Here is a 26,450-nt window from a genome sequence, read left to right on the forward strand (position 1 = left end):
CTCAAGCCCTCGAGCGAGCATGTTGCCTCAGAAAAATGTGTCAATGGCCAACGTCACGGCTCACCACGGGGGGCTCACCCATGCCTCCCGCCCGATGTTGCCCATCAAAAGGCACACGGATGTCCCTCCCCCCATGCAACGAGTGCCCTCTTCGTGCACTCAGCCCGTCTTGACTCGTCGAGGAGCCCTCAAGCCCTCGAGCGAGCTTGTTGCCTTGAAAAAACGTGTCAATGGCCAACGTCACGGCTCACCACAGGGGGCTCACCCATGCCTCCCACCTGATGTTGCCCATCAAAAGGCACATGGATGTCCCTCCCCCCATGCAACGAGTGCCCTCCCCGTGCACTCGGCCCCGCCTCGGCTCGTCGAGGAGCCCTCAAGCCCTCGAGCGAGCATGTTGCCTCGGAAAAACGTGCCAATGGCCAACGTCGCGGCTCACCCCGGGGGCTCACCCATGCCTCCCGTCCGAATTTGCCCATCAAAAGGCACACGGATGCCCCTCCCCCCCATGCAACGAGTGCCCTCCCCGGGCACTCGGCCCCGTCTCGGCTCGTCGAGGAGCCCTCAAGCCCTCGAGCGAGCATGTTGCCTCGGAAAAAAGTGCTAGTGGCCAACGTCGTGGCTCACCATGGGGGCTCACTCATGCCTCCTGCTCGACGTTGCCCATCAAAAGTCACACGGATGCCCCTCCCCCCATGCAATGAGTGCCCTCCCCATGCACTCGGCCCTTTCTCGGCTCATTGAGAAGCCCTCAAGTCCTCAAGCGAGCATGTTGCCTCGGAAAAATGTGTCAATGGCCAACGTCGCAGCCAGCACATAGAGGTATTATATCTTGTTGTGGTATCATAGTACAAATGATCTCTTTTCCTTTTTGTCTTCCCTGTTATCCTTACATTGATCAAAGATGGTGTCACTTTAATGACCATTTTGTACTTCAACATGATAGCAGTGGGAAATTTTCATTCTTCTTCCAACTTCATTGCCTTTTTATATTCATATTTTACATAATGATCCAAGTAACGCTGGTGTTTATAGTAACAGTTGCAGTGGAGCTAAGTTTCTAAGTTTGTTGTCTCATGTGTTCCATGAGAGGCTCTCTCTAACTGCATAACCCGGTGATGAAAGAGATGTCCGGATGGGTGGGCACATGGAAGAGGGACATCAAACGATTGATGATTTCCTAGGTGTTGGTTCTAATTCTTAGTGTCTGCTGTTGAGATGTGTCTTAACAGTGATTTCTCTGTTGGGGCTCAGCTGAGGCTGCTGGAAATGTTGCTTATTCTATTATATGTACTATTGAGGATCTTCGAAATCTTCATTCCATGCACCTAGGATGCCAGAAGACGGCAACATTCTCTCCAATGAGGTCGGTAAACCAATCATTTTGAATCTGAATTTTATTGTTCACTAATGCCAAAGTAGCGTTCCAATCAAGGGATCCACATGTCTGATGTGGAAGCCAACGAAGAACGATGTAAAAACCAATGACATGACCCAAGTCAAGAGGATGGACAGTGAAATGGTATTCATGGAACTGGTGGCGTCAAATGGTTGAACAAAATACCATTGTCATTCATGATATTGAGACACGCTCGTGAACACACACACTCTTGCTCTTTGCTCATGGTTTGACTTTGAATTTTCACAATGTGTGGTTGCTTTTTTATGGCCAATGTGCCACTGATTTGTGAAGATTACACAAGCGATGAATTCGGAAGGGAACAATGAAAAAGACTCTCCCAGGATTCAAACTGCCTCATGTCGAACCACAATCCATGGGTACCTGAACACGTCTGCCGCGTTACACAGTGACTAGGGTTCTCCTCCATGACTACAGCAGCAGTTCTGGGGTTCTTGTGCTCCTCCACAAAACCTCCAGCGTGCACCTGCTTCAGCACTCCATGCTCTTCCTTAGCGACCGTCCCTACTGCCTTGGTTCTCAAACCAGAAAGGAAGGATTGAACATGGAAAGAGAAGAGGAAGCATATTTCCCACTTATATATGCGTCCTCCTACTAGCTTACAAATTTAAGAGGCGCAACATCCTATGAGGACGATCTTGGTTTTGCCAGGCTATGTGGTCTCTAATTGAGATAATATTTCTAAATCTGATAACCAACTGTGGAGGCTTGGAGGATTCTAGAAGGGGGAGCAGACCATTTCCCAATAGTTATCTTGCTTGCCTTTTATAATTTGTCTTGAGAGCAATAACCTTACGTAAATATCGAAAGATCTAAGTAATAACAAATAGATGGTTTTGCTCCTTGGGTCCTTACTGTTGTTGTACTTGAAATAGAAGGAGGTAAATCATAATTGACAGATAAACAAGTACACGAGACAATAAAACAGACAGAAAAACCCCAACTCAAGACTTAAACTTGATCAAATTTCTGATATGATATTAAACTAATAATTCAACTTAAGCTTAAAAACTTAAGTATGAAGTAGTTAGTGGGGCTGACACTTTGCACATTCAGTGGCTGAAGATGGTGGAACCGTGCAAGTATTCATTCCCTGTCTCTACACACTGTTGCCAAGGATACATGTTGGTCCTAGGCCAGTGTTTCAGTAACATTGTTGTCCCTATGAGGTCAGTTAATTAGCTAACCTCTTCCTGCCTTTATAGAATGAGATTAATAACTGAATTTGTCTTCTTTTTTTTTTCCTTCAAAAAAAAAAAAAAGGAAAAACCAAGCCAAATCAATATGCTCCCATCAAGGGGATCCATTTGTGTGATGACTTGGCTCAGACCATTTGCCCACAAATAATTATATGTTCAATCTGTAACTGATTTTTGAGGGCCACGCAATCCATGATTTTTTGTTTCTTCCTGTATAAAAAAGGACTTCGCCAAAATTTAAAAACCCCAACACACCATGCTCCCTGCCCTCTGCACCCACTCCTCTTAAACCAGACAAGGAAGAAGAAGAAGAAACCCACCACTTCTATATGTAACCTTCCCTCACTAACATACAAATTTACAAGACTGAAAACTCTATGTGGAGGATCTTTGCATTATATTTTTAAATTACCAACTCATCTACGGTGGTATACATCTTTAACAAGAACTAAGAAATCTTTTTGTCTCCAGTGTACTAGATATTTGTGTTCCCACAAAGAAAAGAGAAGTTTTTCTCCTTGGAGTATCCAAGGTAGCAAAGCAGACCATTGGCCCCTATATATGGAATTTCCCTTCCCATCCTAGAGATTTTTCAGCCCTTTTTCTTTCATCCCATTTATTTTCATCTTTTAATTTACATTGTTGACCCATTATTAGCCGACAACTTAGACTTACCGATCTATTTAATATGATATATAGCCTTATTTTCATGAGAAGTTATGAATTATAATATCAATTATTTTTGTTTTCTTATTATAGCTTGTAAGATTAAGCTTTGAGGTCAAATGATTAAATTACTCAACCCAGATGATGATTTTTATTTAAAATAAGTCCAATTGATGTTGGATGGAGATATAGTACTTGGGGTTTACTTCCAATTTCAACTTCCCCATTTCCCAGTGACCACACTGAACTGCCTCAGGGTTCGTGGTTGACCTACTTCAAGTCTTTTGTAATCAAGTGGTAGGATTGTCATTTTCATATGGGGAGTGGCAGGCCAAAATTTAGGTCTTAAGCTTAATTGGACTCTGCCTTAAGTTCTTAGGATGGTCCACTTGACCTCCACCGACAGTGCTTGGCCTCTATGGAGGGAGAAGAAAAAAAATCAAAAAACAAAAGATAAAGAGAAAACCAAAAGAAAAGAGCAATAAAGGAAAAAGAAAAAGGAAAAGGAAAAGCTACCACCATGTTACAGATTTTGTGTAAAAATTATTCAAATTAAAAGAATTGTAATTATTTTTATGTTTATAGTCTTAGAATGCAATAATGTTATTTTTAAACCCGAGAATAAATTGTCTGAGTGATGTATCTCAAACGTCATAAAAAAATTATAAAATTTATGAACGTCTATTATTATTAAATACAAAATTAACCTGCATTAAACTTTAATTCTTCTCTTTCACGTAATCTATTCTTAGTTTTCTTTTTATTCCAATCTTGAACTCTTATTCTCATTAGCAAACCCATCCTAAATTTCAAGGTGAAGAACCTAACCTATGAGATTTGAATTGAAAAAGGACCAAGTCATGGACTCATTGGAGGGTTAATAATGGACCATGGAGTATTGAAAGTGATGGCAGGATTTGAATCATCCCAAAATGTACAACACCTACTTCTGAATTTCATTCTCACGGGTTCGACAATAATTGTCAAATTGGGTCCACCACTATACAAAAAGACTTTTGTCATTTTATTGAACATTCTCAAATGGGTAGGACCCATTTTCCTATTCACCCACAATCCATTGTTTTCATCCTCGAGACGGGTTAATCTATTCGACCCATCTCATTATTTAAATTTATCCTCATCCTCATCTCAAAAATAATTTTAAATTAGATTTAACGAAACGATTTATAAAAAATCTCATACTCACCCGACCCGACCCGACCCTTCCAAGCACTACCTCTGACAAACCCTAGCTCCACATCCTCTGCAATGCTAATTACTTAATGAGAATTTTGGGGTTTGATTCCTTCACATTTATGATATTGATTAATCAAAGGGGTGAGCAGAGGTTGGTCGGCATTAGAAAATTGCAGTCAAACTGTGGGCTGGATATGAAAAGGTCCAAAAAGTAAGACAAAGAACAGTAATCATGGGTTTGTTTATAGTATCAGCAGCATATTCGGACAAAATCAGCTGAGGTGGTGAGCTGGATATAACTTTCATATGATCTAATCAATTATAAACACAACATATAAAACCATCACATATGTGAATATTCTTCATTTTATTAAAAATAACACTTTCTTTGAAAATCAATCTTTGGAAAACAATACAACGACCTTACCTACAAATTATCCTTAAAAATAGCTTTTTAGTTTTTTAAATAGAAAACACTTTCATAATTTTTTAACACAAACATGTGTGGTTCGAGAATTTGTTCTAAGAATAAATTATTTTATATATATTATATCTAAAAGCCGAATATCATTTTTTGTATTTGAGTTCTGAAATAGAATTTTATTCTTAATTTTTTAAATAAATGTATAATAATTTGATGAAGAATAAGTCAAAAAAAAATCTTTTTTTTATATTTAAGTTTTTAAATAAAATTTTGTTTATTTTTAATAACAATTCTAAAAATTAATTTTTGATTATTGTTGAAAGAAAAAAAAAACGTGGCAAAACATTTCTGAAGTCTTTATCAAAAAGATGGTAGCAGAGGTGCCCCAAACGTTGGGTAATTGCAGTTTTGATATTAATATAAAATTTGATATGACGTCTAAAGAAAGCAACAATCACTAATGTGATTAGTGATTACAAATTTCTAGCTTTTTTTAGTTGAAAATTGTAATCAAATGTGAAAATTGGTGGTATTCTTTTGAGGTCATTCTCACATTGCTTTGGGTTTGATACCCCACATTCCGTGTTCTCATTTGGAGCATGATATGGGGGGAGGAGTGAGGAGAGAGAAAGAACGAAGCTTCTATAGAGTTGGACGGGGGGAATTCGAAAACCTCTAGTTATGACTTTGGATGGCTGTAGAGGAGGGAGAGAGGTGTGAGGGAAGTCCAGGTAAGGTTTTATCTGGGGAGTCTTCTGTGTTCATTTTGAGGATCTGGGTCTGCTGCATTTGCTCAAGACTGGCTTAGAATATTAGTGTTTTTTGTTTATGATTTTTGGGTGTTTGATGAACTCAGGCTATGGGTTTTAAGTTTGTTGATGTGCTTTTCTTTGAATTTGGAATATGGGTTTTGCTCAAGATGTGATCGGTGATCTAGTTTTTACACTGAGAAGGGTTTTGTGATCGGGGGTTGGAGCATTTGGAGGACTTGAGGAGTTTGGCTGGTGAAACTCAGTGATTGGGATTTTGTTTTTGGAGGTTTGGAAATTTGGGTTTGCCTTAGAATTGAAATTGATCGCTGGGTTTTGATCTGATTTAGTTTTGCAGAGCAAAAATGGAAACTTTTTTTTTTTTTTTTGAAGATTTCATTATTGCTTTGCTGAATTAGGTGTTAGCAGTTTCTTCAAGTTGGGAGTGATCTTTGTATACATTTTGAATATTAATTAAATGGCCACGGCGTCGCCGCCTCCTAATTCTTCTCCTTCCGCGGTTCCTCCGACCTCTGCCGCCACTCCACCACCGCCCTTGTCTTCTCCTCCTCCTCCTCCGGAGTCTTCTACTCCTCCATCTTCCCAGCCCAATGCAGATCCACCGGATGGTGCAGCAGGTTCTACTTCATCCCCACCACCTCAATCACCTCCTGCTGTTCCAGCAGCGCCACCTCCAGCATCACCACCACCACCACCACCACCAACTCCTTCCCTAGCCAATTCTCCTTCGTCGCCTCCACCTCCTTCTCCTCCACCCAATGCTCCGCCCCCTTCTCCCAATGCTCCTCCACCGACTCCTCCACCATCTCCACCCATTGCTCCAGTTCCGCCTCCCTCCAATCCCCCACCTCCGCCATCAACACCACCACCAACTTCACCTCCACCGCCACCACCACCGACCAATCCGCCCAGGAGTCCGCCTCCCCCACCACCTACAGAACCACCAGTGACTTCACCTCCTCCACCATCTTCAAACCCCCCTAAAAGTTCACCACCACCATCAGAACCACCAAAAACCTCACCCCCACCACCATCTAAACCACCCCCTGTTTCACCACCATCACCATCACCATCAAGTCCACCTGAGGATTCACCTCCACCACCTGTACCTGTGCCACCCAGTAATTCAACCCCTCCCGCCCCGTCTCCATCTGGTTCTCAACCAGCAACTCCACCCTCTCCAAATTCTCCTCCAAAAGGATCGCCACCACCACCCAGGACACCAACTCCACCTCCTCCTGCACGTTCCCCACCACCTCTTTCTCCCCCTTCATCTCCTCAAACTCCAAACTCGCCATCAGATAGCCCATCTGTGAACAATTCTACCCCCAGTGGAAGTCCAAATTCTACAAGTAAAGGAGGCATTGGTACTGTAGGTACAGTGGCTATTGGATTGGTACTGGGTTTAGTAGTACTTGTTCTCATTGGAGTGGCTTTCTTGTGCCTGCGGAAGCGGAAGAAAAAGGTATCTGGACTTAATGGTGGCTATGTTATGCCAGCCACACTGGGTTCTTCTCCGAGATCAGGTAACACAATTACATTGTACCATTATCACATTATTCTTTTCCCATTTTTTATTTTCTTTCTATTTGAATGGGTACCTTCTAAAATTAATATTCTTTTGGATTACCAACATTCTAAACATGTAATTTGAGCTACTGTCTTCTGGGGTTATTTTACAGGCTAGGCTCATGGTTAGGTATTACCACTAAGTTAGTGATGATGTATGAGAGTGAACTGTAATTGCAGTGTCATGATTTATTTTCCTTTTAAAGTTTGTTTTACATACATCATGGAATGTGATAGGCGATGGAAAGATAATTAGGATTCAATTTAAACATTTGTTGTCAAAAAAATAGAGTAGGCTAGACTTCATTGGGTAATTTGAAACACTTCAGCCAGATCTTGATTTCTTGAGCATGTTTACTGATAATATGCAAACATATGTTTGTAAAATTGACACTACTGAAATAAAATTAAGAGGGTTTATTGTCTCCAGATTCATCTTTTACAAAGACACTGTCTTCAGCTCCCCTCATAGGAAGTGGTTCGGGCAGCGACTTTGTATATTCACCATCTGAGCCAGGAGGATTAGGCAATTCAAGATCATGGTTTACATATGAAGAACTAGTCAAGGCAACAAATGGATTTTCAACTCAAAATCTTCTGGGTGAAGGTGGATTTGGTTCTGTATATAAAGGATACCTGCCAGACGGGAGAGAGATAGCAGTAAAGCAGCTAAAGATTGGTGGGGGCCAGGGAGAGCGAGAATTTAAAGCTGAAGTTGAGATTATTAGTCGGATACACCATCGCCATTTGGTCTCGCTTGTGGGTTACTGCATTTCTGAGAGCCAAAGGCTGCTCGTCTATGACTATGTTCCTAACAATACCCTTTATTTCCATCTCCATGGTAAGGCTGTAGTGATAAGCTTCCAAGAATAGTTTGTGGTAATGGATAACTGATTATGTGTTGCTCCTTGTAATTTGTAGGGGAAGGTAGGCCAGTTATGGACTGGGCAACACGTGTTAAGGTTGCTGCTGGTGCAGCTCGTGGAATAGCTTATCTTCATGAAGACTGTAAGTATCTATACTTGTCTCTTCATTTTGATAACAAAGTATTATCCATCTTTGTGTAGGGTACTACCAACCTTTTTAAAAAAAGCAATGTTACTGTCCACCTTTTCTTCTTATTCTGTTAGTGACATGTGTCAGTGTCCAGAGCTCAGACAAATTTCAGTCTCAGATAGATTCTGTTATGGTGCTGGTTGGACCATGCATTACCAGTCACTTGCACATCATAAAAAAAACTTTGTGTTGATCATGAAGGACTAGCATTTACACCTCCAGTTAGTTAAGTCTCAACACCTGGTCGCGGAGCAGACAGCCTCTCTCCTTTTAACCGATTTCTAAAAATACAAAAAGTACAATCACTTCTATTGATTTTTGTCAAACAAAAAGCGGGTGTTATGTCTTCTGTTTCCCTGTTGTCATTTATCAATGTTGTAGAATTACATGTGTTGGTAAAAAATTTAATATTCAACAATCACTGTATATTTCTGAAAAAACTTTTGCTGCAAAACATGCTACTAAGATAAAGAATAAGCTTTGATTGACAATAATAAAACAATTTCATGATAACTATTGAACAAATAACATCACATTGTTGAAAACCCTAATAGCCATGTAACAAAAGCCATGCAACATTTTCTCAGAGGCTGCTTAAGTTTCTGACACAGAAACTACTAGATTGACTGTTCTTGTTGGCCAAGTTCCTTTTCATACCAATGTCTGCATAGTAACTTTTGTCCTCTTTTATCTTATTTCAGGCCATCCTCGGGTTATTCACAGGGATATTAAGTCTTCAAATATTCTTTTAAATTATAACTTTGAAGCTCAGGTATGCCCAATTTTTTACAAACTATATCATCTGCATTTGTCATTTCCTGTTATTATTGTTCTAAAAGTGTATACTTTTCTCTTTGCAGGTTTCAGATTTTGGACTTGCTAAATTAGCTCTAGATGCTGATACTCATGTAACAACACGTGTAATGGGGACTTTTGGGTACACAACCCCTCTATGATGCTTTCTTTCTTTTTTTTTCTTTCTTTCTTTCTTTCTTTCTGTTCTTGTTTGATAGGAGCAAGTGAACACCCATGTGTGTTTAGTCCAAATACCCACTAAGGGGTTACACAGAAATCCTTCAGAGGGCACTTACTATTTAGGGATGAATCGTCCAGAATGACTAAGATTTGTTTTACATGCCATATCCCATGTTCAAAGATTCCAATTGATTGAATTTCAGGTATATGGCTCCCGAGTATGCATCAAGTGGCAAGTTAACTGAGAAATCTGACGTCTTCTCTTTTGGAGTTGTCCTTCTGGAGCTTATTACTGGACGGAAACCTGTGGATGCATCTCAACCCGTGGGTGATGAGAGTCTAGTTGAATGGGTAAGTTATATTGTTGATGACCCTGATTTAAGTTCTCTTTTGTTACAAATTTCTAAAATGCTAATTTCTTTTCAGACTTGCATGAACTAGTAGTACATCTAACTAATGGGTGGTTTACACAAAAACTTACTAGTGGCTAAGAAACAAGGATACAGACACGAGACGTGTATAGGAATATGGATAACATTGATGTGCCAAATTATAAAGATTTGGATAATGTGGAAACAAGGTGAATAATGACATAGTTTTTTATTTATTACATGTTAGAAACAGTGATTTTTGTTGATTTATTAGAATGTATGACATTCCTACTTATGACAATCAATAATAAACATTTGCAAAATCATAATTCATTTATCAACAAAGAAGGTAAGATATGAATAAAAAATACCCAGAAATCATGGAGAATACTGACAATAATATAAATCATAATAAATTTTTAGATTTGCAAATGATTTGTTCTTTTTGTTATTGTTTTTCTTTTTAATTGAAAGATACATAACATGCAGATCCAATGCAGTATTGCCAAATATAAAAAAATTTGTAGGCTTGAAAATTTTAGTATATGACTTTTTGCTTTGTTCTACTCCTTCAATGAACGTTTTTATTTATTTATTTATTTTTATTTTATCATTTCTTATAAATATATAAATAGATAATGTGATTATGAGCCATGATGAGCTACAAGGATGGAGTCACTGGAAAGAAGTAGGTATATGCACTTAACAACAATAACAATTTATCTTTCAGGCTCGACCTTTGCTTAGTCATGCCCTTGAGAATGAGGAGTTTGAAGGTTTGACAGATCCAAGGCTTGAGAAAAACTATGTAGAAAGTGAAATGTTTCGTATGCTAGAGGCTGCTGCAGCTTGTGTCCGTCATTCAGCTGCAAAGAGACCACGAATGGGACAGGTAATCAAGTTCTTACACTGTTGAGGGGAACCTTTTTGCACAATATATCTAGGTGGTGAGTGTTTCCTTTTCCATGCTTCACAGGTTGTTAGAGCTTTTGATAGTATGGGTACCTCGGATCTGTCCAATGGAATGAGGGTGGGTGAAAGTGAAGTATTTAATTCTGCACAACAATCTGAAGAAATTAGATGGTTTCAGAGGATGGCATTTGGTAGTCAAGACTACAGTACAGACTTTTTTAGCCAAGGTGGCTAGAATAGTTAAGTGAACATGGCAAATATTGGGAGAGATGAATGCATATTGAACCAGGAAGTTCTGCAGAGGCAAGCCAGGGTCCTGTTGATGTCGATGTGAACGTGGAGCGATGACTTAGGTAGTGGTACAAATTGGGCTCAGATCCAGAACCTGACGGAGCAGGTATAGAGACCAGAATTTACACCCTCAGCTCAGCTTAGATCCTGTAAATGGTTTCATTCATCTTCTATAATCTATACATTCTTTCTTTTTGTAAGTAACACAGCCAGTTTTTTGTTTCCACCGAAATCTGGGTGTTGTTAATAAAATGCCAATTTTCCGGTGCCATTAATAAAATGCCAATTCAATTTTGTTCTCGTGCAATTCTTATTATTCTTCTTCTTCAAATTCCTAAAATATTCATCTGCTCTGTTCTGCACCCAGGACTCTGCTTCCTCCTCAAGGAGAAGGAATAATGTAAAATGCAGCCGGTAACCCATTCCTATTCTAGGAGTAGATCTCTGTTTTCTACCAAGGACTCGTCTTCTTCTTCTTCTTCAAATACCTCAAGTGCTCACCTGCCCTCTGTTCTGTTCCAAGACTCTTGCTTTCTCTTAAGAAGTAATAATGCAGATATCAGAAGGACAGGCAGTTCCATTCCAATTCTAGGACTACATCCAAGAAAGATCGCTTGTACTTTTGACCATGACCAGGACATATGGAACATTTAATTCGAGAAATTATCCAAAATTAAAAACAAAAAAATGCACAAAGAAGATTAGAGGATGAATTAGGCAGATTTGGATAGTTGTGTTGTTTCTATGCTTCTGACAGATAAGAAACAGCCTGTAAATGTCTTTAGTAAAATGTAGCATGATCAATAATTTAAGGGGAAAATGGTTAAGAGTTGAATATTTTCATTTCATGTTGCGCAGATTCCTTAGAAGCATTAGAATATAGCTATTACGCAATCCTTTAGTAGTATAACTTGCAAACACTACTATAAAAATTAAAAACTTCCATTTTCAGCAACCCAGATTCCTCGGTAGCGTTGACTTGCAAAAGGGATATGGATTATGATCACAAGATTTCTTAGATTAAATATCTTGAGCGACAAGTAATCTGCATACCAGGAAGATTAGATTAAGGTATTGAAATTGAAAGAAGGGTGAAGATGTAAGGTATCAGAAGAAGAATTGTCACAGGTGTTCATAAATCACAAATGATCCTTCTTTGAAAGCCAAGTTCCATAACAGCCCAAGAAAAGACTACCCAGGTTACCCAAGAAATCCCCCAATTCCCACTGAATAGTAGAACGCAAGTTACCTTTCTATGACAGCTGATGTTTTCTTGAAATTGGGTGGTTTCTGGACATCTCATAACCGCAATCAGAAGCTAAAGTTGCATTGCAGTGAAGCCAACAATCTGACGTCATGACTCATTACCACCTTGTGGCTTCGAGACATTGTTCTTCTTGCTTCACCCTTCCTAACACCTCCCAATAGGAAAAAGCACTTAATCCTTCAAAAGAAATGGTTTCTATCAACCATCTTCTTCGCTGCCATCACCTCCCTCCCTTCTCCAATCTTTCTTAGCCCATGGAAGATTGGAACATGCTGGCGGCAGACTGTGTTGTCATATCTTGTTGCTGCCAATGCTTAATCCTACAAATGGTCGTCTTCGTCTTGCTCAAACTGCCATACAAGTTGTTTCGGAAGACTAAAGAGTATGCCAAGAAGAAGCTTATGCTGCATGGAAGGAGACAACACAGAGGCACAGAGAGAGAAATGAAGCCATATGAAGATGAGTTCAGAGAAATACAGGGAGGGCTAAGAATTCAAGTAGAAGGAGGATTCCCAGAAGATGGAAGCCAGGGTTGTGGGTGTTGTATGGAGGAAGTTGAGAGGGTGTTGGAGGAGTATTCCCAGAGGGGAGAGTTTGCCTTTGGAAGCTTTTGGGGTAGGGGGGAATCAGACAAAGAAGAATTTGCAAGTAATGTTGTGCAATGTCATTTAATTGAAATGATTGGTTCTTTCAGCTATGCCTAACATAGCCATTGTTGATCTTCATCTTGATAACCACCTTCATGCATAAGGTTAAATCTAAGGATGTATATATACTTTTAATTTGGTTATAGATTATAAGGGTAATAATTGGTGTTGATCGGTCATATTCGTATCGTGTCAAGCTTTAAGCTTTTTACTAAATAAGTCGACCAAACATAATATCATTTATAATCTACCTAAAAATATAAATGTAAATACTGCTTAATTATTGAGCAAACAATACTTTGCACAACTTATTTAACTTATTTAATAATTAGGTTCTCCTATGTAATAATTAGATCGAATTAGGTTTTATATAAGTCTATAAGATTATATAAATCTATAGGATTAATCTTCCAATATGACATGTTTATAACTTAATTATCATATTTATTCAAAAATTTAAAATGAGTCAAATATTCTAAAATTATAATTAGGTTAATTAATGGATTATCAAATAAGTCAATTTGGATCAAATTCATATTTTGCATGTTAACAAAAAAATAACTTATTTATTAAATGGGTTATAAAACTCAACATGAATTTCATCCGGATATAATTATACTCAAACTCATGACTCATGAGTCATGAAAAGTGTACAAAATCGCATCAAATTTTACCATTCCTAATACCATAAATTTGTGAATAAATATTTACTCATAATGGCTCCATTTTTTTTCTATACATAATTATATTTTTACGAATTTTCGTATTATAAAAATAAACTCCGAATCAAGTTATACTTAGTAGTAAATTTATTAATAGATTTAATATTTTTTTTTAAATAATTTAAAACTCAGAAAATAGATCTAATTATTAAAAATAATAATAGATTAAAACTAATATATTATGAGTCATGATTTTACTATTACTCCTATACATACAAATATATATTTTGAATTTAGGTAAATAAATTATAAATTGAGTAAAATATAATTAAGAATTTAAATTCTTTAACTATTTTTTTTTAACAAGTAATTTTGAATTCAAAAAGTTGATCTAATTAATTGTAAGTTAAATCAAAATATTTTAGAATATTTTGATAGAATATTATATACATATACATATAATGAAAATTTTGACTTATTTACATATTTAAAAAGTTAAAATTTTATTCATTATTTAGTTTAAATAAAATATTATTAAAAATTATTATTATTCACTTTTAGTATATAGAAAAAATTACGAAGATGTTAATATCCTTATATTTCTAACATATAGTAAAATAGTATTTTTTTAATAAAAAAATATAATTTATGATTTTATTATAATATTATATTCATGTTTTATAAAAAATTATTATTTTTATTTATTTGTGATTAAAAGACAATTTTCATTTTTAATAACACTTAAATTAAATTAAATTTGTATTATATAAATTGAATTTACAATATTTTTACAAAATCAAAACAAAAAAAAAATAAAAAAATTTATCCAAGTAAGTTATTTGTTTTTTATTTTAAAAAATAACTTGTCAAACACCTTTATTTTTATAAAATAAAAAAAAATATTTTTAACTTAAAAAATAGTGTTTAAAAACAAGTTTCAAAAAATTACGATCAAACAGACCTTTAATAAAAAACAATATAAAAATCTGTAAGATTGAACCTTTGGTGAACATGGGTTTCATTTCATATAAGTTAATTAATATTCATGAAGCTAATTTGGAACAAAAGCTCACACAAGAAGAGGAAAATGGTGCATTTTTGGATGGATACCATAATCAATGATTTTGGAAAGTGCTCAGAAGCTGGATTGATGTCCAAACGAAGTTTCGGCGATATTCACACAAATTTCGGGTTTCCATGCACGTGGAAAGAAAATTATGGTATTATTGTTGTCGAATGGTACTTATCAAATTTTAATATCTTTAAGTAGATTAGTTTTTTGGTACTAAATATAATTTAATGTGTTTGAAAAAAATTAAAATTTAATAAAATAATTTTTTTATAATTTTTATATCAATATTTAATATGCACTTATATTTTATTATTGATTAAAAAGATCTAAGTTCATTTAACCATTTTTCTAAAATTTGTTTTTAAGAACTTTTTTTAATTTTTTATTTAAAAATAGTTTTTAAAAATAAGGATAAAAAAAATATAACCAAACATATCCATCTTTTCTTTTGTTTTAAAAAACAGGTAAAAATAACTCATATCTTATTATCAAATAATTGTTTTTCTTTGTTTTTTAAAATCGTTTCTATTTAGAAATTTTTTTAAAAAAACAATTTTTTTTTTAAATATAATTTCTTTTTAAATTATACAACCAAACAGCTCCTATATTTCATATATTACTATTTATGTAAATATTATACAAATTTCATATTATGGTATGAATATTATTGACATGCAAATGAACATTTTTCATCCTCAAAATTATAAAAATTACTTGCATTTTTATTTTAGTATTAAATGAACCATTAAAAATTATTATATATATCTTATTTTCTGAAAAAAAAAATAAATTAGAGATACAAATATTATTTTTTTCTTCATCTTATTATTATTTTTTGTTTATTTCCTTATATTTTGAATAGTTTTTATATTTGAAGAATTGATGTTCTGAATTTCCTATATTTTCGTAAAGTCAAAGGAAAAGTGGTACAGAATAATCCACCTGTTCACGCTTTTGACCAGATCACTAGAAGACTACAAGGGTGACGATAATACCTTTGCGTGGGGCTTGGAGTTTTTCGAGAAAATTAAAACGGTAAAAGCTTAAGAATCACTTGCTGATGAAAACGCGTTTTCTGTTTTGATTATTCCAATTTTGAAAGCAAGAAAAAGCCAAAGCAAGAAACCACAGCCACAAGTCCTTAACAACTCCACCAAATCGACCCTCATTCCGCCATTCACAACCAAAACTCTCTCTCTCTCTCTCATCTTCTTCGTCCTCTTCTTCTATCTTTCTTCTACATGGTTATGGATACACTGAAATCTGATCAGCTAACGCAGCTAAAAGACATATTCAAGCGCTTTGACATGGACTCGGATGGCAGCCTAACCCAACTAGAGCTTGCAGCTCTCTTAAGGTCTCTTGGGCTCAAGCCTACAGGCGACCAACTGCAAGTATTGTTGAGCAACATGGACGCCAATGGCAATGGGTCCATCGAGTTTGATGAATTGGTGGAGGCTATTTTGCCAGACTTGAATGAGCAGATTCTAGTCAACCAGGAGCAGCTCACAGAGGTTTTCAGATCATTTGATCGAGATGGCAACGGCTACATAACTGCATCTGAGCTTGCAGGGTCCATGGCCAAGATGGGGAGTCCCTTATCATATCGAGAACTCTCTGATATGATGAGAGAAGCGGACATTAATGGAGATGGCGTCATTAGCTTTAACGAGTTTGCAACCATCATGGCCAAGTCTGCTGCAGATTTCCTTGGCCTTGCAGTGTTCTAGTTGAAGGGTTGTAGGTTATGGATGAATTTGGCTTGATCTTGCCTTTGATTTTTTTTCCCCTTTTTTTCTTGATTTTTATGTGTATCTTGGAGGGTAAATGTCTTGGGGAGGAGGGCTTCAATTTCCATGATTGAAGGTTTTTTTTTCTTGATTTTTGGGTGTATCTTGGAGGGTAAATGTCTGGCGGAGGAGGCCTTCAATGTCCATGATTGAAGGAGGAGGAAGAGGAGGAGGAGAGGGTGGAGGAGAAGACCTATTCAATGAATGTTAAATGAAAAATGTGACATTTCAACTTCTCTTACTCAGAAATTAATTTATGAACTCATCTTCTAGTATTTATGAACTTATTCATCTAGTAGTTGGAGGTTGGGCATTTCGAATACAATTCATTGATGGGTTGTTCAGAATTATTTTCTGTGCCTCCTGATTTCCATTCTAGAGGGTGTTTTGCCTTTCAATGTGTAGAATGGATAGAAATTAACCATACCTTTATCATGGAAGGCATTCTCATATAACTTGTACTACAGAGGAATTACAATACCCTCATGACCCCACTGGTTTAATGCTAAATCTGATGTGTGGATCCCCTAATAAACCATATGGGCCTTTGGTTGTTAGATTTCTCAATCCAGTGACTCAATCTTCAATGAGGAATCTCACTTGGTTTCTCATCTCTCCTGGCAATAATGAAGTTTCACTCCAAACAAGTTTCATCATCTCAAGTTTGCAATGCTCGTCTGACTTTGTATCCTCTTTGACTTGGTCTTCCACTGACCTTGAGATCATCTTCAGGGGGTACCCTGTCAATTCTCATATTGAGAAGCATCCAGCTTCAACGAATTCTGGGCCAACCTTTTCTCCTAGGGGTAAAGAAGCAAGCTTGCTGTCATTTTATTTTGATGGAAAAACAAAGCAGTTTTGTAGGTCACTTGTCCTAAATTGGGTTTCAATCGTCATAGCTGAAAATCAATTGGTGCCCAGTGAAGATAAGTCAAACCTTGTAAAAATAGGTCAAACCCTTTAATATATTTGATGTCGCATCCCACAGGTCTGTTCAAAGAGTCATCTCTTACAGTTAGGTGACAAATCCTCAGGCTTAAAAGTAGTATTGTTGCACCCAAACAACTTGTATGCAAAGCCACAAGGATTGGACTCAGCAAAACCAGTGAGAGAGAAAAAAGGAGAAGACCACTCAGAATTCTCTTGAATGAGTTTTGAAGTGTAGAACTCTTGGGAGAAATTATTAACTCAAAAAAGAAGCTAGAGGAAGAAGAGAGGAAACTTTATTTGGAGCCTTTCTTGTAAAACCTAGAGAAAATGAATCTGTTCACTATTGCATTATAGAAATATTACAAGATATATGATTACAAGAATAAATGTGTATGGCCTGTGACGGCCAAAAATCAAAATTTACAGCTTTCGGGCCCTTTTTTTTCTTTTTTTCTATCAAACATATGGTACAGGTTGGTTATACTTCTGTACACTACCTCTTGCTGTAATAATCCCTTCGACATGATTTCTAGTTGAATTGAGCTAATAAATGGCCACATAATTCAAATTTCACCATATTCAATGGGCAGAGTTCCTGGCTTCTCAGCAGATATCTACAGCTCAAATCCTTTGATAGCCTCCTCTAAGAGTTCAACTGCAAGTATCTATCTATGACTATCATTCTTCTGTTTATCTATGAGTTCTAGCCACTCTACGTGCTGATACACCAACAGTCTGTGGCCGCAAGGACCTCTGTCGCACCACGTTGCAGTATTCTGGATCATCTGTTTGCCCCTCATGCCTTAACCACTGTATCATTCCATGGTACATAGGAAAGAACCGCATCTGAATAGCTGTGTAAGCATAGAATGGTATAAGGGTTGAGATCACCACGAAGAGAGTGACAATCCAAAAGGTGGGGGCTGGGGCAAGGGCTTCAATAAAAAGTTTGTAAGCCGTGGAAGAAATGGAGGGAGACAAGATTCCAAATACTAGGAGGAAAAGATACCAGAGAGCAATACTTCCCCAGATGAAGATATGTTGTATCAAGGTGAAGTAACTTATAGTAAGGGCCATCTGACAGTTCACAACCCATACAACACATGTATACATTGTTGTCCCAAGGATCTCCCTCCCAACAGTTTTCCCCCCGCTATTGAAGGCCTCGGAGTCCAGTGCCTTTATGCAGAAGAAGAAGATTATGATGGCACTGTATACCCCATTGAACATCCAGCTGAGTATTCGACGCCAGTTGAAAAGAACATTCTGCACTCCTTCTTGGTACAGTAGAGGAAACTGCCATGTGAAATTAGAGAAAAAAATGAGTGATCATCACATAAGCCATCACTTAAAACCAAAAAATATCAAACAAATAATGCTATAGCAGACAACCACAAGGAATTCGAACATAGTTCACAATCACAAAGGCATAACTCGTATTTTTACTTTTTTTTTCAGCATTTTATTAAACTAGATTAAGTGTAATTCCAGCTAACTGGACTCGGCTAAAAGAACTCATTTTGGTCATTCTGCTCATCATGAGGATTTTCCAGATGCATTTTTAGTAAGGTTCAGCTGCTTGAGTATTTTATTGTCAGCTTTTAGAAATTTTGATTTGATAAACAATATAATAACATATCATTACAATATTAGTAAAGCATTTCTCATTTTTATAATGGTCTTGCTATAATTTCATCATCTATTCCATGTTTAGCGTCCGCACAACCAGTCCCAGGCCCTGAGAAAGGACAATGGCTTGTAAATAGGTATACTTCTGAGGCAAAATATATATACCTATAACAGCCAAAGATCAGTGTAACAGGTAATTTTTTTCTGTCACCGTAACATTACCCACAACAACCTTACTAGGAGCCATTAGTTTTCTAGCATTTTGTCTGTGTAACATTATAGTCTTAATCATAGTTGTTGACTCGTAAAACGCATTGTGTATCATTTTTCTATTTTCCTATATCATGTATTGTATCATATCATGTATCGTAAGTTTTTCTATATAGTAAAAAATAAATAGAAAAAATAAGTATATGTGTGTATATCTATTGAAAGTATGAAATATAGAGTAGTATATAACCAAATTTTATGGAAAATAGTAGGATCTAAAAAGTTAAACTCTATCATATCAAATAAAAACATTGAATGTTAAAGTTTTGACAAGTTCAAATTAACAAAATATGACTTTAATATATAAATTCATTACATAATCCACAAAAATAAACTTCTTTAATTCTTTTAACTATGATTAAAAAAAGCTAATATATTAAGTAAATTTTTTTATTCACTAATCATCATCACTTTCACTATCAACATTCAAATCATTCAAATGAAAATTCTTTAATATTCATTATAAAAATAAACTTAACTTATAATATAACATTTGACAACGAGAAAGTAACATCTCATATAAGATTATTTTACCTATTTCTCATTTTTATGATCAATTTTTAATCTTTTAGTATATTTTAAACAATTAATATAATAAATTTTTTTAACCAAAGAAAAATAATTTGATTTTTTTTTTAAAAAAATTATAGAAAATAGTTAAAGATGTATGTATCATTGCATCATAATCTCATGTATCATATTGTGTATCACATATGTATCATAAGATACGCTTTAAAATAAGATACAAATTATGATACATATCGATTTCCATAAAAAATGTATCGTATCATTGTATTACATCGTCTATCGTAATTTTTTAACAACTATGGTCTTAATGTCTCCAAACATGCATCATCATAAGGACTAGAATCAAAAGCACATGATAGATGATCTGCATACCTTGAGACAAAACCGTGCTGAGACATCTTGGTCAAAAACACCCAAAGCAATTGGTGGAAGTGATGTGAAGAAGACATTATAAAACGTCATAAACCAATCATTGTATGCAGGTTGCCCAGAGAATGACGCATGTGCCTCATATAAGAAGAGAGTAAAAGCAAATGTGATGTTCTTGTAGAAGAAGTAGCATATCTGCCAACAGAAGAAGGGTAAGTCAATTGACCATAAAACGATGGTTTCTAACGTTAATGAAATTTCAAAGTTCTGCTTGTGCTTAGATTTTGAACCACTTAAAAATTTTGGGATTTCATTTTAGTTTCAATCAGGATTGAAATTTTTGTAAGAAACTGTATTGAAAACCTTGATTTCTATTGAAATTTGAAATAATATCAAAATATTTACCATTAATGAGATCCTTCTATAACACCAATGTCCGTGGACTAGTAGCAAACGCTCCAAATACTGGAACTGAGCAATCGCAATATCACTTGACATGACTGCCTGAAATTGAAAGTAAGCATAAAAAAAGAGTTCAAAAGAAGTGAGAAAAACCAGAACCAAATATGGAAAATTTTGCATCATTCAATTATAAATATAATCTGTTGAGCACCTGCATCCCTTCAACACCACTGATTCCAATCCCAATGTCGGCTTCTTGAAGCATTCCCACATCATTGGCGCCATCACCAATTGCTAGTGTTGTCTTCCCAGTTCCAAGTTTAACCAGACGTGTAACCTGCAATATTTGTAACACTTGCTAAAACAAATTTCCCTCGTGCAATGCAGATTAACATAAATTCAACAAAGGAAAAAAGATGGAATAAGCATAAAAGACAGCACTGTTATAAAGAAAATGTCAGCTCACCAGCGCCTTCTGTTTTGGTGATGAACGACAGCAAATAACGGAAGCACACCCAATTGCAAGCTGAAGGAACAAGTTTTTGACATCATCTTGTAGTGCATATGCCAGTGATTTCCCATCAATGATCAAAGCATATGCCTCAGAGCTTCCACTAGATGCAGTAACCTGGGCTTTCCCTGCTGCTATCTGGTGGACGACACTTTCTTTTGATGCCTTAAAAGATGAATCAGAAACATCCTGTCACTATTACATGTATAATTTTTCTATTTTGGTTACGATATTACCATCCACGACTTCAGTAATCCAAAAGTAAAACGATATTACAGATGTATCCATTAAAGCACAGAGTTTCCACTAAATTACTGGCATGCTGAACATAAATGCTTACTAAAAATTCTCTTGATGTTATTCAATTATAGCATGAGTAAAATTTTGTTATACTCGAGTTTTGCACAAAGAACATGAATAACCTAAAAAAGAAGGCCCTCCTCTGGTTTTTGGAAGCAGGTTTATAATACTTATGTTTTTTCTATCTTCCTCTTTGTTACTTTTTCCATTTTCCTTATATCAGATGTCCAGTTAAACTTGGATTGAGTCTAGACATCAATATTGATGATTTCAGTAAAGAACTCTAAACAGAGCCATATATGTTTAATGTTTAATATAATTCAGCTGATAGTGCTACCATGTTAATGGCACAATGGATGTCAATTGCCATAGTAATATTATGAGAGGAAATACACAATGGCCTTCAGGCTTTGTTAGAGTAACAGAAAAACAGGATATGTGTCTTATATAGGGTAATATGCCCTCCTTGTATGCTAGGAACTGTATTGATACGAACAAGTCAAGGAATACATAATCATATGGTAAGAAGGAAATACTTTCAAGCCATCCTCACTTCATTCTAAATGTGACAGCATTAAACTCTTGCAATTTTAGAAAGAAAATTTTTCTATTGACTTGGTTACGCAAACGATTAATTCCATCATTAACAAATAAATCTGATAATAAATGTATGAAAATTAAATATAATTTTACCTTTGTGATAACAGCCTTGTCTCCCACTTTTTCCAAAGCTTTAATATCAGGTGTCTCCAAACTGATTATTATCTGCTTCATTCCTTGTCGAAGCAAACTACAAGCAAAACTGCAATTTTGACTTTGAAGTTAGAAGTGTTTATAGGAGTAGGCCTCATTTTAGATGAATTAATGAGAAAAATTATGATTATACCCAATATTGATGGCAGTCTCCATCTTATCTCCTGTCAAAACCCATATCTTTATCCCTGCCTGGGCAAGCTTATCAATGCAGTCAGGAACCTGCAACAGAAGAAAAGTCATTTCCAAGCGGGTTCAACTATTTAATCAACATTTTTCCTTAATGTTTTTCATACTGACCCCATGTTGAAGTTTGTCCTCAACAGCAGTTGCGCCTAGGAGAATCAAATTCTTCTCCATTTTCTCTGTCACTTCATCAATCAATGCTTCTCTATCAGCATTAACCGAGCTCTTGGCCTCACTGAATTTCTTATTGAACTCTTTATATTCTTCCTCATCGAGTTCACGATAAGCGAGTATTAAAGTCCTCAAGCCTGCATCAGCATACTCATTTACATGGTTCCTTGTGTCCTCTTCAAACTGCCGACCATTCTTGTCAAGCCTCTCAAACATGACACTGCATGGAAGAAAGTGTTACAATGGTTCTAAAGAGTTGTCGTATTGCAAGGTTTCAGGATATTTGAAATCATAGCACATACCTATCAGCACCTTTACAAAGTAATAATAATTTCCCCTCCTCATTTCTCACAATCACGGACATCCGCTTCCTTGTGCTGTTAAACTCCAAAACATTCAGGAGATCATACACCCTGCAAAAAGGAACGCATTTATTGAGCATACAACATATCGCATCTAAGGCTGGAAGTGAAATAGTGCATAAATAAAATGAGTTCTTTTATAAAAAATAATAATTATCGGCTATGCACAATAGAAGACACTGACCTTTCAACTTTCTTGCCAGACACAGGATCCAACTCATGGAGTGAGATGCTTGTTTGTGTCCTTTTGTAGAACTCAAAACCGAGTTCTCTTGCTGCAATCACAAAAGCTGCCTCATCTGGTGACTCGGCTTCATATGAAACATGCCCGGTTACTTCATTCACTTCAGGTATAGCAGTATGACAGATTGCCAACAAACGAAGAAAGCCCTGGATGACGTCTGCATTGTGCTCATTAACCCAATTTCCATGAATGATTCGTTCGTCTTTAAAATTGTAGCCTTTAATGAGTGGTTTTCCAATTTGAGCATCTTCATCCTCATCCCAACCATTCAATTCATGAGCCAATGGTGAACCTTTTCTTTTTGCCATAGCCCTCTCCACCTCTGTAACACCACGGCCATAAGCTGTTCCAGCCACAGAACACTTGATAAACTCCATTGAGTTGCATGTCAAAGTCCCTGTCTTATCAGAAAGTATTGTGTCGACTTGGCCAAGTTCCTCGTTCAAATTTGATGTACGGGCATGTGCTGGTTTATCAGTCTCCTTGTCGTACATATGAATATCTTGATTGATGAAGATGCTTTGCAGAACCTTGACAATTTCAATTGAAACATACAATGAAATTGGGATCATGTATGCATACAACATCACAGCTGTCAGGAAGTGAAGAATTGCTGCAACCGGTGCTCTTTTGGGGTCAAAGTAAATAGTGGTATCGTCTGGTCTAAGATACCACCTTGTCATCCTCCCATTCTTAAGGTCGTCCTTAGTAATAATTCCAAAGATAATGGATCCAACAAAAGATATCAGAAATAAGACAAAAAACAAGAAGTAGATAAGTTTATCCATCTTCTTCTCAACTCTGCTTCTCTTTGAGGGAGCATCAGTTGAATTTTGAATGACCTTTGTATCATGACCAGTGAAGATGACAGCCCCATATATGTAATCAGTATTCCGGAGTTTTGAGTCTCTAAGGAGAAGTTGTTGTGGATTAAGGGGACAATGTTGCTCTTCCAACTCCATAGTTCCAACAAATGTATACAAATTGGCATTCGGGTCTTCACATTTAATGACAGCCTTAAAATTCTGGAAGTTAGAATCTTCATTTAAGGATGAAGTTGCCTCCAAAGCTTGTTTCATTTTCAAATTCGTCTCCCCATCGAGGCTCATGGTCTCAACATAGCAGATTGCATCGTCATAACTGGATGAGAGCAAGAGGATATCTGCTGGAAAAAATTGATCCTTCTCCACCTTCACTATATCTCCAACCCTAAGATTTCTCCATTCAGTATCATGAAAAGTTCCATCACCAACATGCACTTTAACTTTCCTATTGTTCACCTCAATATCCTGAAGAAGGTACCATATACGAAATTAGGAGTTTGGCACTGAACCAACCTTGATAAACGAACAAAGAAAATATGAACTATCAACATAATTGAACTGCTGCACAGCCTTAAACAAGCAATTCTAGAAAATAATCTAGTGATTCTGGATAAAATAGGAAATATATTTACAAGGTCAAATTAGCAGAATCCACCATAGCTTTACTATGGAATGAAACCATGGTGGCAGGTATGTTATCAAGGGGTCGGAAGGATTGTTGCAATTCTTTCCCACAAAAAACCTACTCAAAATTGCTCATGAGAAACCCAACATAACTTCACCAGCATCATTTGGGGCTGCTAATTTCTTAGATAATTCCCCCATAACCAAAAAAAAATCAGAGAACTCCCTAAACTAATTTGGGCAAGAATCCTTGATCATTTGGGATGTTTTATACAATCCATGTTCTAATTTAGACACAAAAAAAAACAAACAAACAAGCTTACGACCCAGTAATCAAGTTGATCAAACCAGTATGTATAAAAAAGAGGGGTACCTGTTGTTTTCGCTGCCAATCCTCTACACCCTCTTTCACCATGGTGGCTGCAATCACAACAACTAGAGGGAGGACAGCACTGACAGCAGAGTAAGGGGCGAGATCAGTGAAGGACAAGATGCCGGTTACAAGGAAGAAAAAGTTGGCAACCCTCCTAAACTGCTCAAACAAGGATTTAGGCAAGAAACTTGCTAGCGTATACTTTGTAGTCCTAACATAATTGTTTGCATAGTTACGTATTTTGGCCTCAAAATGATCTGGTTCGTTGCAGAAAACTACCCTGGAAAATCCGGGTTGCCCAATCTGCTCATGATCACCCTTCAAAGATGTTTTCCCACATGCGTATGTGTAGATCTTGCTCAAATGCAGCTTCCCCCTCCGGCCGCCAGCCATTGTCTCTTCCTCCTATGAGAACAACTCCAACCCACCCCCAATAACGCAACACACAGACACCACTGGAAACAACTCAAATTTGCTCCTGTAAGAGCAAATTATGACTGATGAATGCGGCTTATTCAAGATAAACCACACACGATAAATACCCGGAAGCACAACTCCTCAAAAACGAAAAATTTTCAACACCCAGAAATGAAAATGACAAACCCACTAATTTTTCTAAGAGGACAACCTGGGAAAATGTTCAAAAACCCAATCCAACTTGAAGAAAATGAACTCAGAAGGGAAGGGTACAGGGAATACAAAATCAGGAAAAGGAACCGAGATTAACACAACCTTAAAAAGGAAAGGGAACACAGATTCAGACAAAAGAGATACCACTCCTCAACAACCCAACAAAATCCAGCTAGAAATCCGAAAAGAAAAAAAAGTTCCAGAAACAATACTTTGAGACACGTCCCACAACAAAAGCTGCCCAGAAAGAAAGACCTCTCAATCAACTATGTAGAACCAGATAATTTTCGAATTAAGGCTCGTGAGGGACATAAAATAGCAGCCAGAGATCACGTTTAGAAATATTCGCGTATTTGATTTTTCCTTTGGCCCTGGAAGCTTTGAACGTAGACTTGGATCTATAATTTTGACTTCGAGAAATTTTGGTAATTATAGACGCGGCATTAAGAAATTTTCAAACTCCCAAAAAAATAAAAATGAAATAAAAAAATGCAAACGATTGAAGATTTCAACCCAAAAAAAAAAAAAAGGAAAATTCAACGAAAGAAAGCTCGGCCCGGGTGCTGAAGATAAAACTCTCTGGGAAAAGCTCAACAATTCAACAATGGCATTCGCAATATACCATGGCTTTGTTGGCTTTGGAAGTTTCACTGAAAGATCAGACAAAATCTTTGTGTTCCCTTTCGATGTAATTTACATATACACACAGCTAATTAATAAAAATTTAAAAAATATATATTTATATATATATCGGGGAATTAATTATTCCCAGGACAAAAAGGGGAAAAAATCCAAAACAAAATTTCAAAAAATTTACAGATATAACCCCTAAAAATGGGCTTTGTGTCTTGAAATGAAGATCAAAAGACGCGCCGCCATGGCGGGGGAAAGATGCAACGTGTTCTTTTGGGTCAAACACCGCCAAAAATAAATAAAAAAATTAAATAAAAAATAATCACCCAATTACCACAACTCACGTAATCTATCACATGCATTTTCTTATTTTTTTTTTATAAAAATCATATTTTTTAATTATAATATTAATGGAGAAAAAAT

At 36.4% G+C, this 26,450-nt stretch overlaps 4 protein-coding genes across 6 annotated transcripts; 3 read left to right on the plus strand and 1 right to left on the minus strand.

The window, feature by feature from the left end:
* The first annotated feature begins 5,482 nt into the window (after positions 1 to 5,482).
* On the plus strand, positions 5,483 to 11,696 carry LOC117917130 (proline-rich receptor-like protein kinase PERK9). 3 transcript variants are annotated; one of them, XR_004651627.1, is made up of 9 exons: positions 5,483 to 7,202; positions 7,658 to 8,086; positions 8,167 to 8,253; positions 9,003 to 9,073; positions 9,162 to 9,238; positions 9,480 to 9,627; positions 10,378 to 10,539; positions 10,624 to 10,956; positions 11,218 to 11,696. XR_004651627.1 is itself a non-coding variant. In XM_034833362.1 (8 exons), the coding sequence occupies exons 1-8, from the start codon at positions 6,134 to 6,136 to the stop codon at positions 10,792 to 10,794; spliced, it is 2,214 nt and encodes a 737-aa protein (XP_034689253.1). In that variant the 5' UTR covers positions 5,483 to 6,133; the 3' UTR covers positions 10,795 to 11,150. The 3 variants fall into 3 exon arrangements, 2 of the variants coding, with proteins under 2 accessions (XP_034689253.1, XP_034689266.1); XM_034833362.1 differs by lacking the exon at positions 11,218 to 11,696 and having other exon boundaries at positions 10,624 to 11,150; XM_034833375.1 differs by lacking the exon at positions 11,218 to 11,696 and having other exon boundaries at positions 5,484 to 7,202; positions 7,676 to 8,086; positions 10,624 to 11,150.
* Positions 11,697 to 11,789: 93 nt separating this feature from the next.
* LOC117917141 lies at positions 11,790 to 12,950 on the plus strand. The gene has a single exon (XM_034833387.1). The coding sequence runs from the start codon at positions 12,372 to 12,374 to the stop codon at positions 12,819 to 12,821; it is 450 nt and encodes a 149-aa protein (XP_034689278.1). The 5' UTR covers positions 11,790 to 12,371; the 3' UTR covers positions 12,822 to 12,950.
* A 2,671-nt stretch (positions 12,951 to 15,621) lies between these two features.
* Positions 15,622 to 16,577, plus strand: LOC117913798 (probable calcium-binding protein CML16). The gene has a single exon (XM_034828846.1). It carries the CDS (start codon positions 15,740 to 15,742, stop codon positions 16,226 to 16,228), a length of 489 nt encoding a protein of 162 aa, XP_034684737.1. The 5' UTR covers positions 15,622 to 15,739; the 3' UTR covers positions 16,229 to 16,577.
* A 912-nt stretch (positions 16,578 to 17,489) lies between these two features.
* On the minus strand, positions 17,490 to 26,065 carry LOC117913790 (putative phospholipid-transporting ATPase 9). The gene is made up of 11 exons (XM_034828834.1): positions 24,765 to 26,065; positions 22,884 to 24,232; positions 22,640 to 22,750; positions 22,281 to 22,557; positions 22,114 to 22,202; positions 21,921 to 22,029; positions 20,883 to 21,092; positions 20,628 to 20,753; positions 20,420 to 20,518; positions 20,018 to 20,209; positions 17,490 to 18,514 (listed from the first exon to the last, which is right to left on the minus strand). Exons 1-11 carry the CDS (start codon positions 25,155 to 25,157, stop codon positions 17,909 to 17,911), a joined length of 3,561 nt encoding a protein of 1,186 aa, XP_034684725.1. The 5' UTR covers positions 25,158 to 26,065; the 3' UTR covers positions 17,490 to 17,908.
* Between the last annotated feature and the right edge of the window lie 385 nt (positions 26,066 to 26,450).

Source organism: Vitis riparia, chromosome 1, assembly GCF_004353265.1.
Source record: "Vitis riparia cultivar Riparia Gloire de Montpellier isolate 1030 chromosome 1, EGFV_Vit.rip_1.0, whole genome shotgun sequence".
In the NCBI taxonomy this organism is placed as follows: Eukaryota; Viridiplantae; Streptophyta; class Magnoliopsida; order Vitales; family Vitaceae; genus Vitis; species Vitis riparia.

Coding starts and splice junctions, on each gene's coding strand:
- LOC117917130 (XM_034833362.1), top strand. CDS start 6,134: ATGGCCACGGCGTCGCCGCCTCCTAATTCTTCTCCTTCCGCGGTTCCT. Junction 9,074..9,161: donor ATTATAACTTTGAAGCTCAG/GTATGCCCAATT, acceptor TTCTCTTTGCAG/GTTTCAGATTTTGGACTTGC. Junction 9,239..9,479: donor CGTGTAATGGGGACTTTTGG/GTACACAACCCC, acceptor ATTGAATTTCAG/GTATATGGCTCCCGAGTATG.
- LOC117917141 (XM_034833387.1), top strand. CDS start 12,372: ATGGAAGATTGGAACATGCTGGCGGCAGACTGTGTTGTCATATCTTGT.
- LOC117913798 (XM_034828846.1), top strand. CDS start 15,740: ATGGTTATGGATACACTGAAATCTGATCAGCTAACGCAGCTAAAAGAC.
- LOC117913790 (XM_034828834.1), bottom strand. CDS start 25,157: ATGGCTGGCGGCCGGAGGGGGAAGCTGCATTTGAGCAAGATCTACACA. Junction 22,751..22,883: donor TCTGGCAAGAAAGTTGAAAG/GTCAGTGTCTTC, acceptor TCCTTTTTGCAG/GGTGTATGATCTCCTGAATG. Junction 22,030..22,113: donor GAGACTGCCATCAATATTGG/GTATAATCATAA, acceptor TCAAAATTGCAG/TTTTGCTTGTAGTTTGCTTC.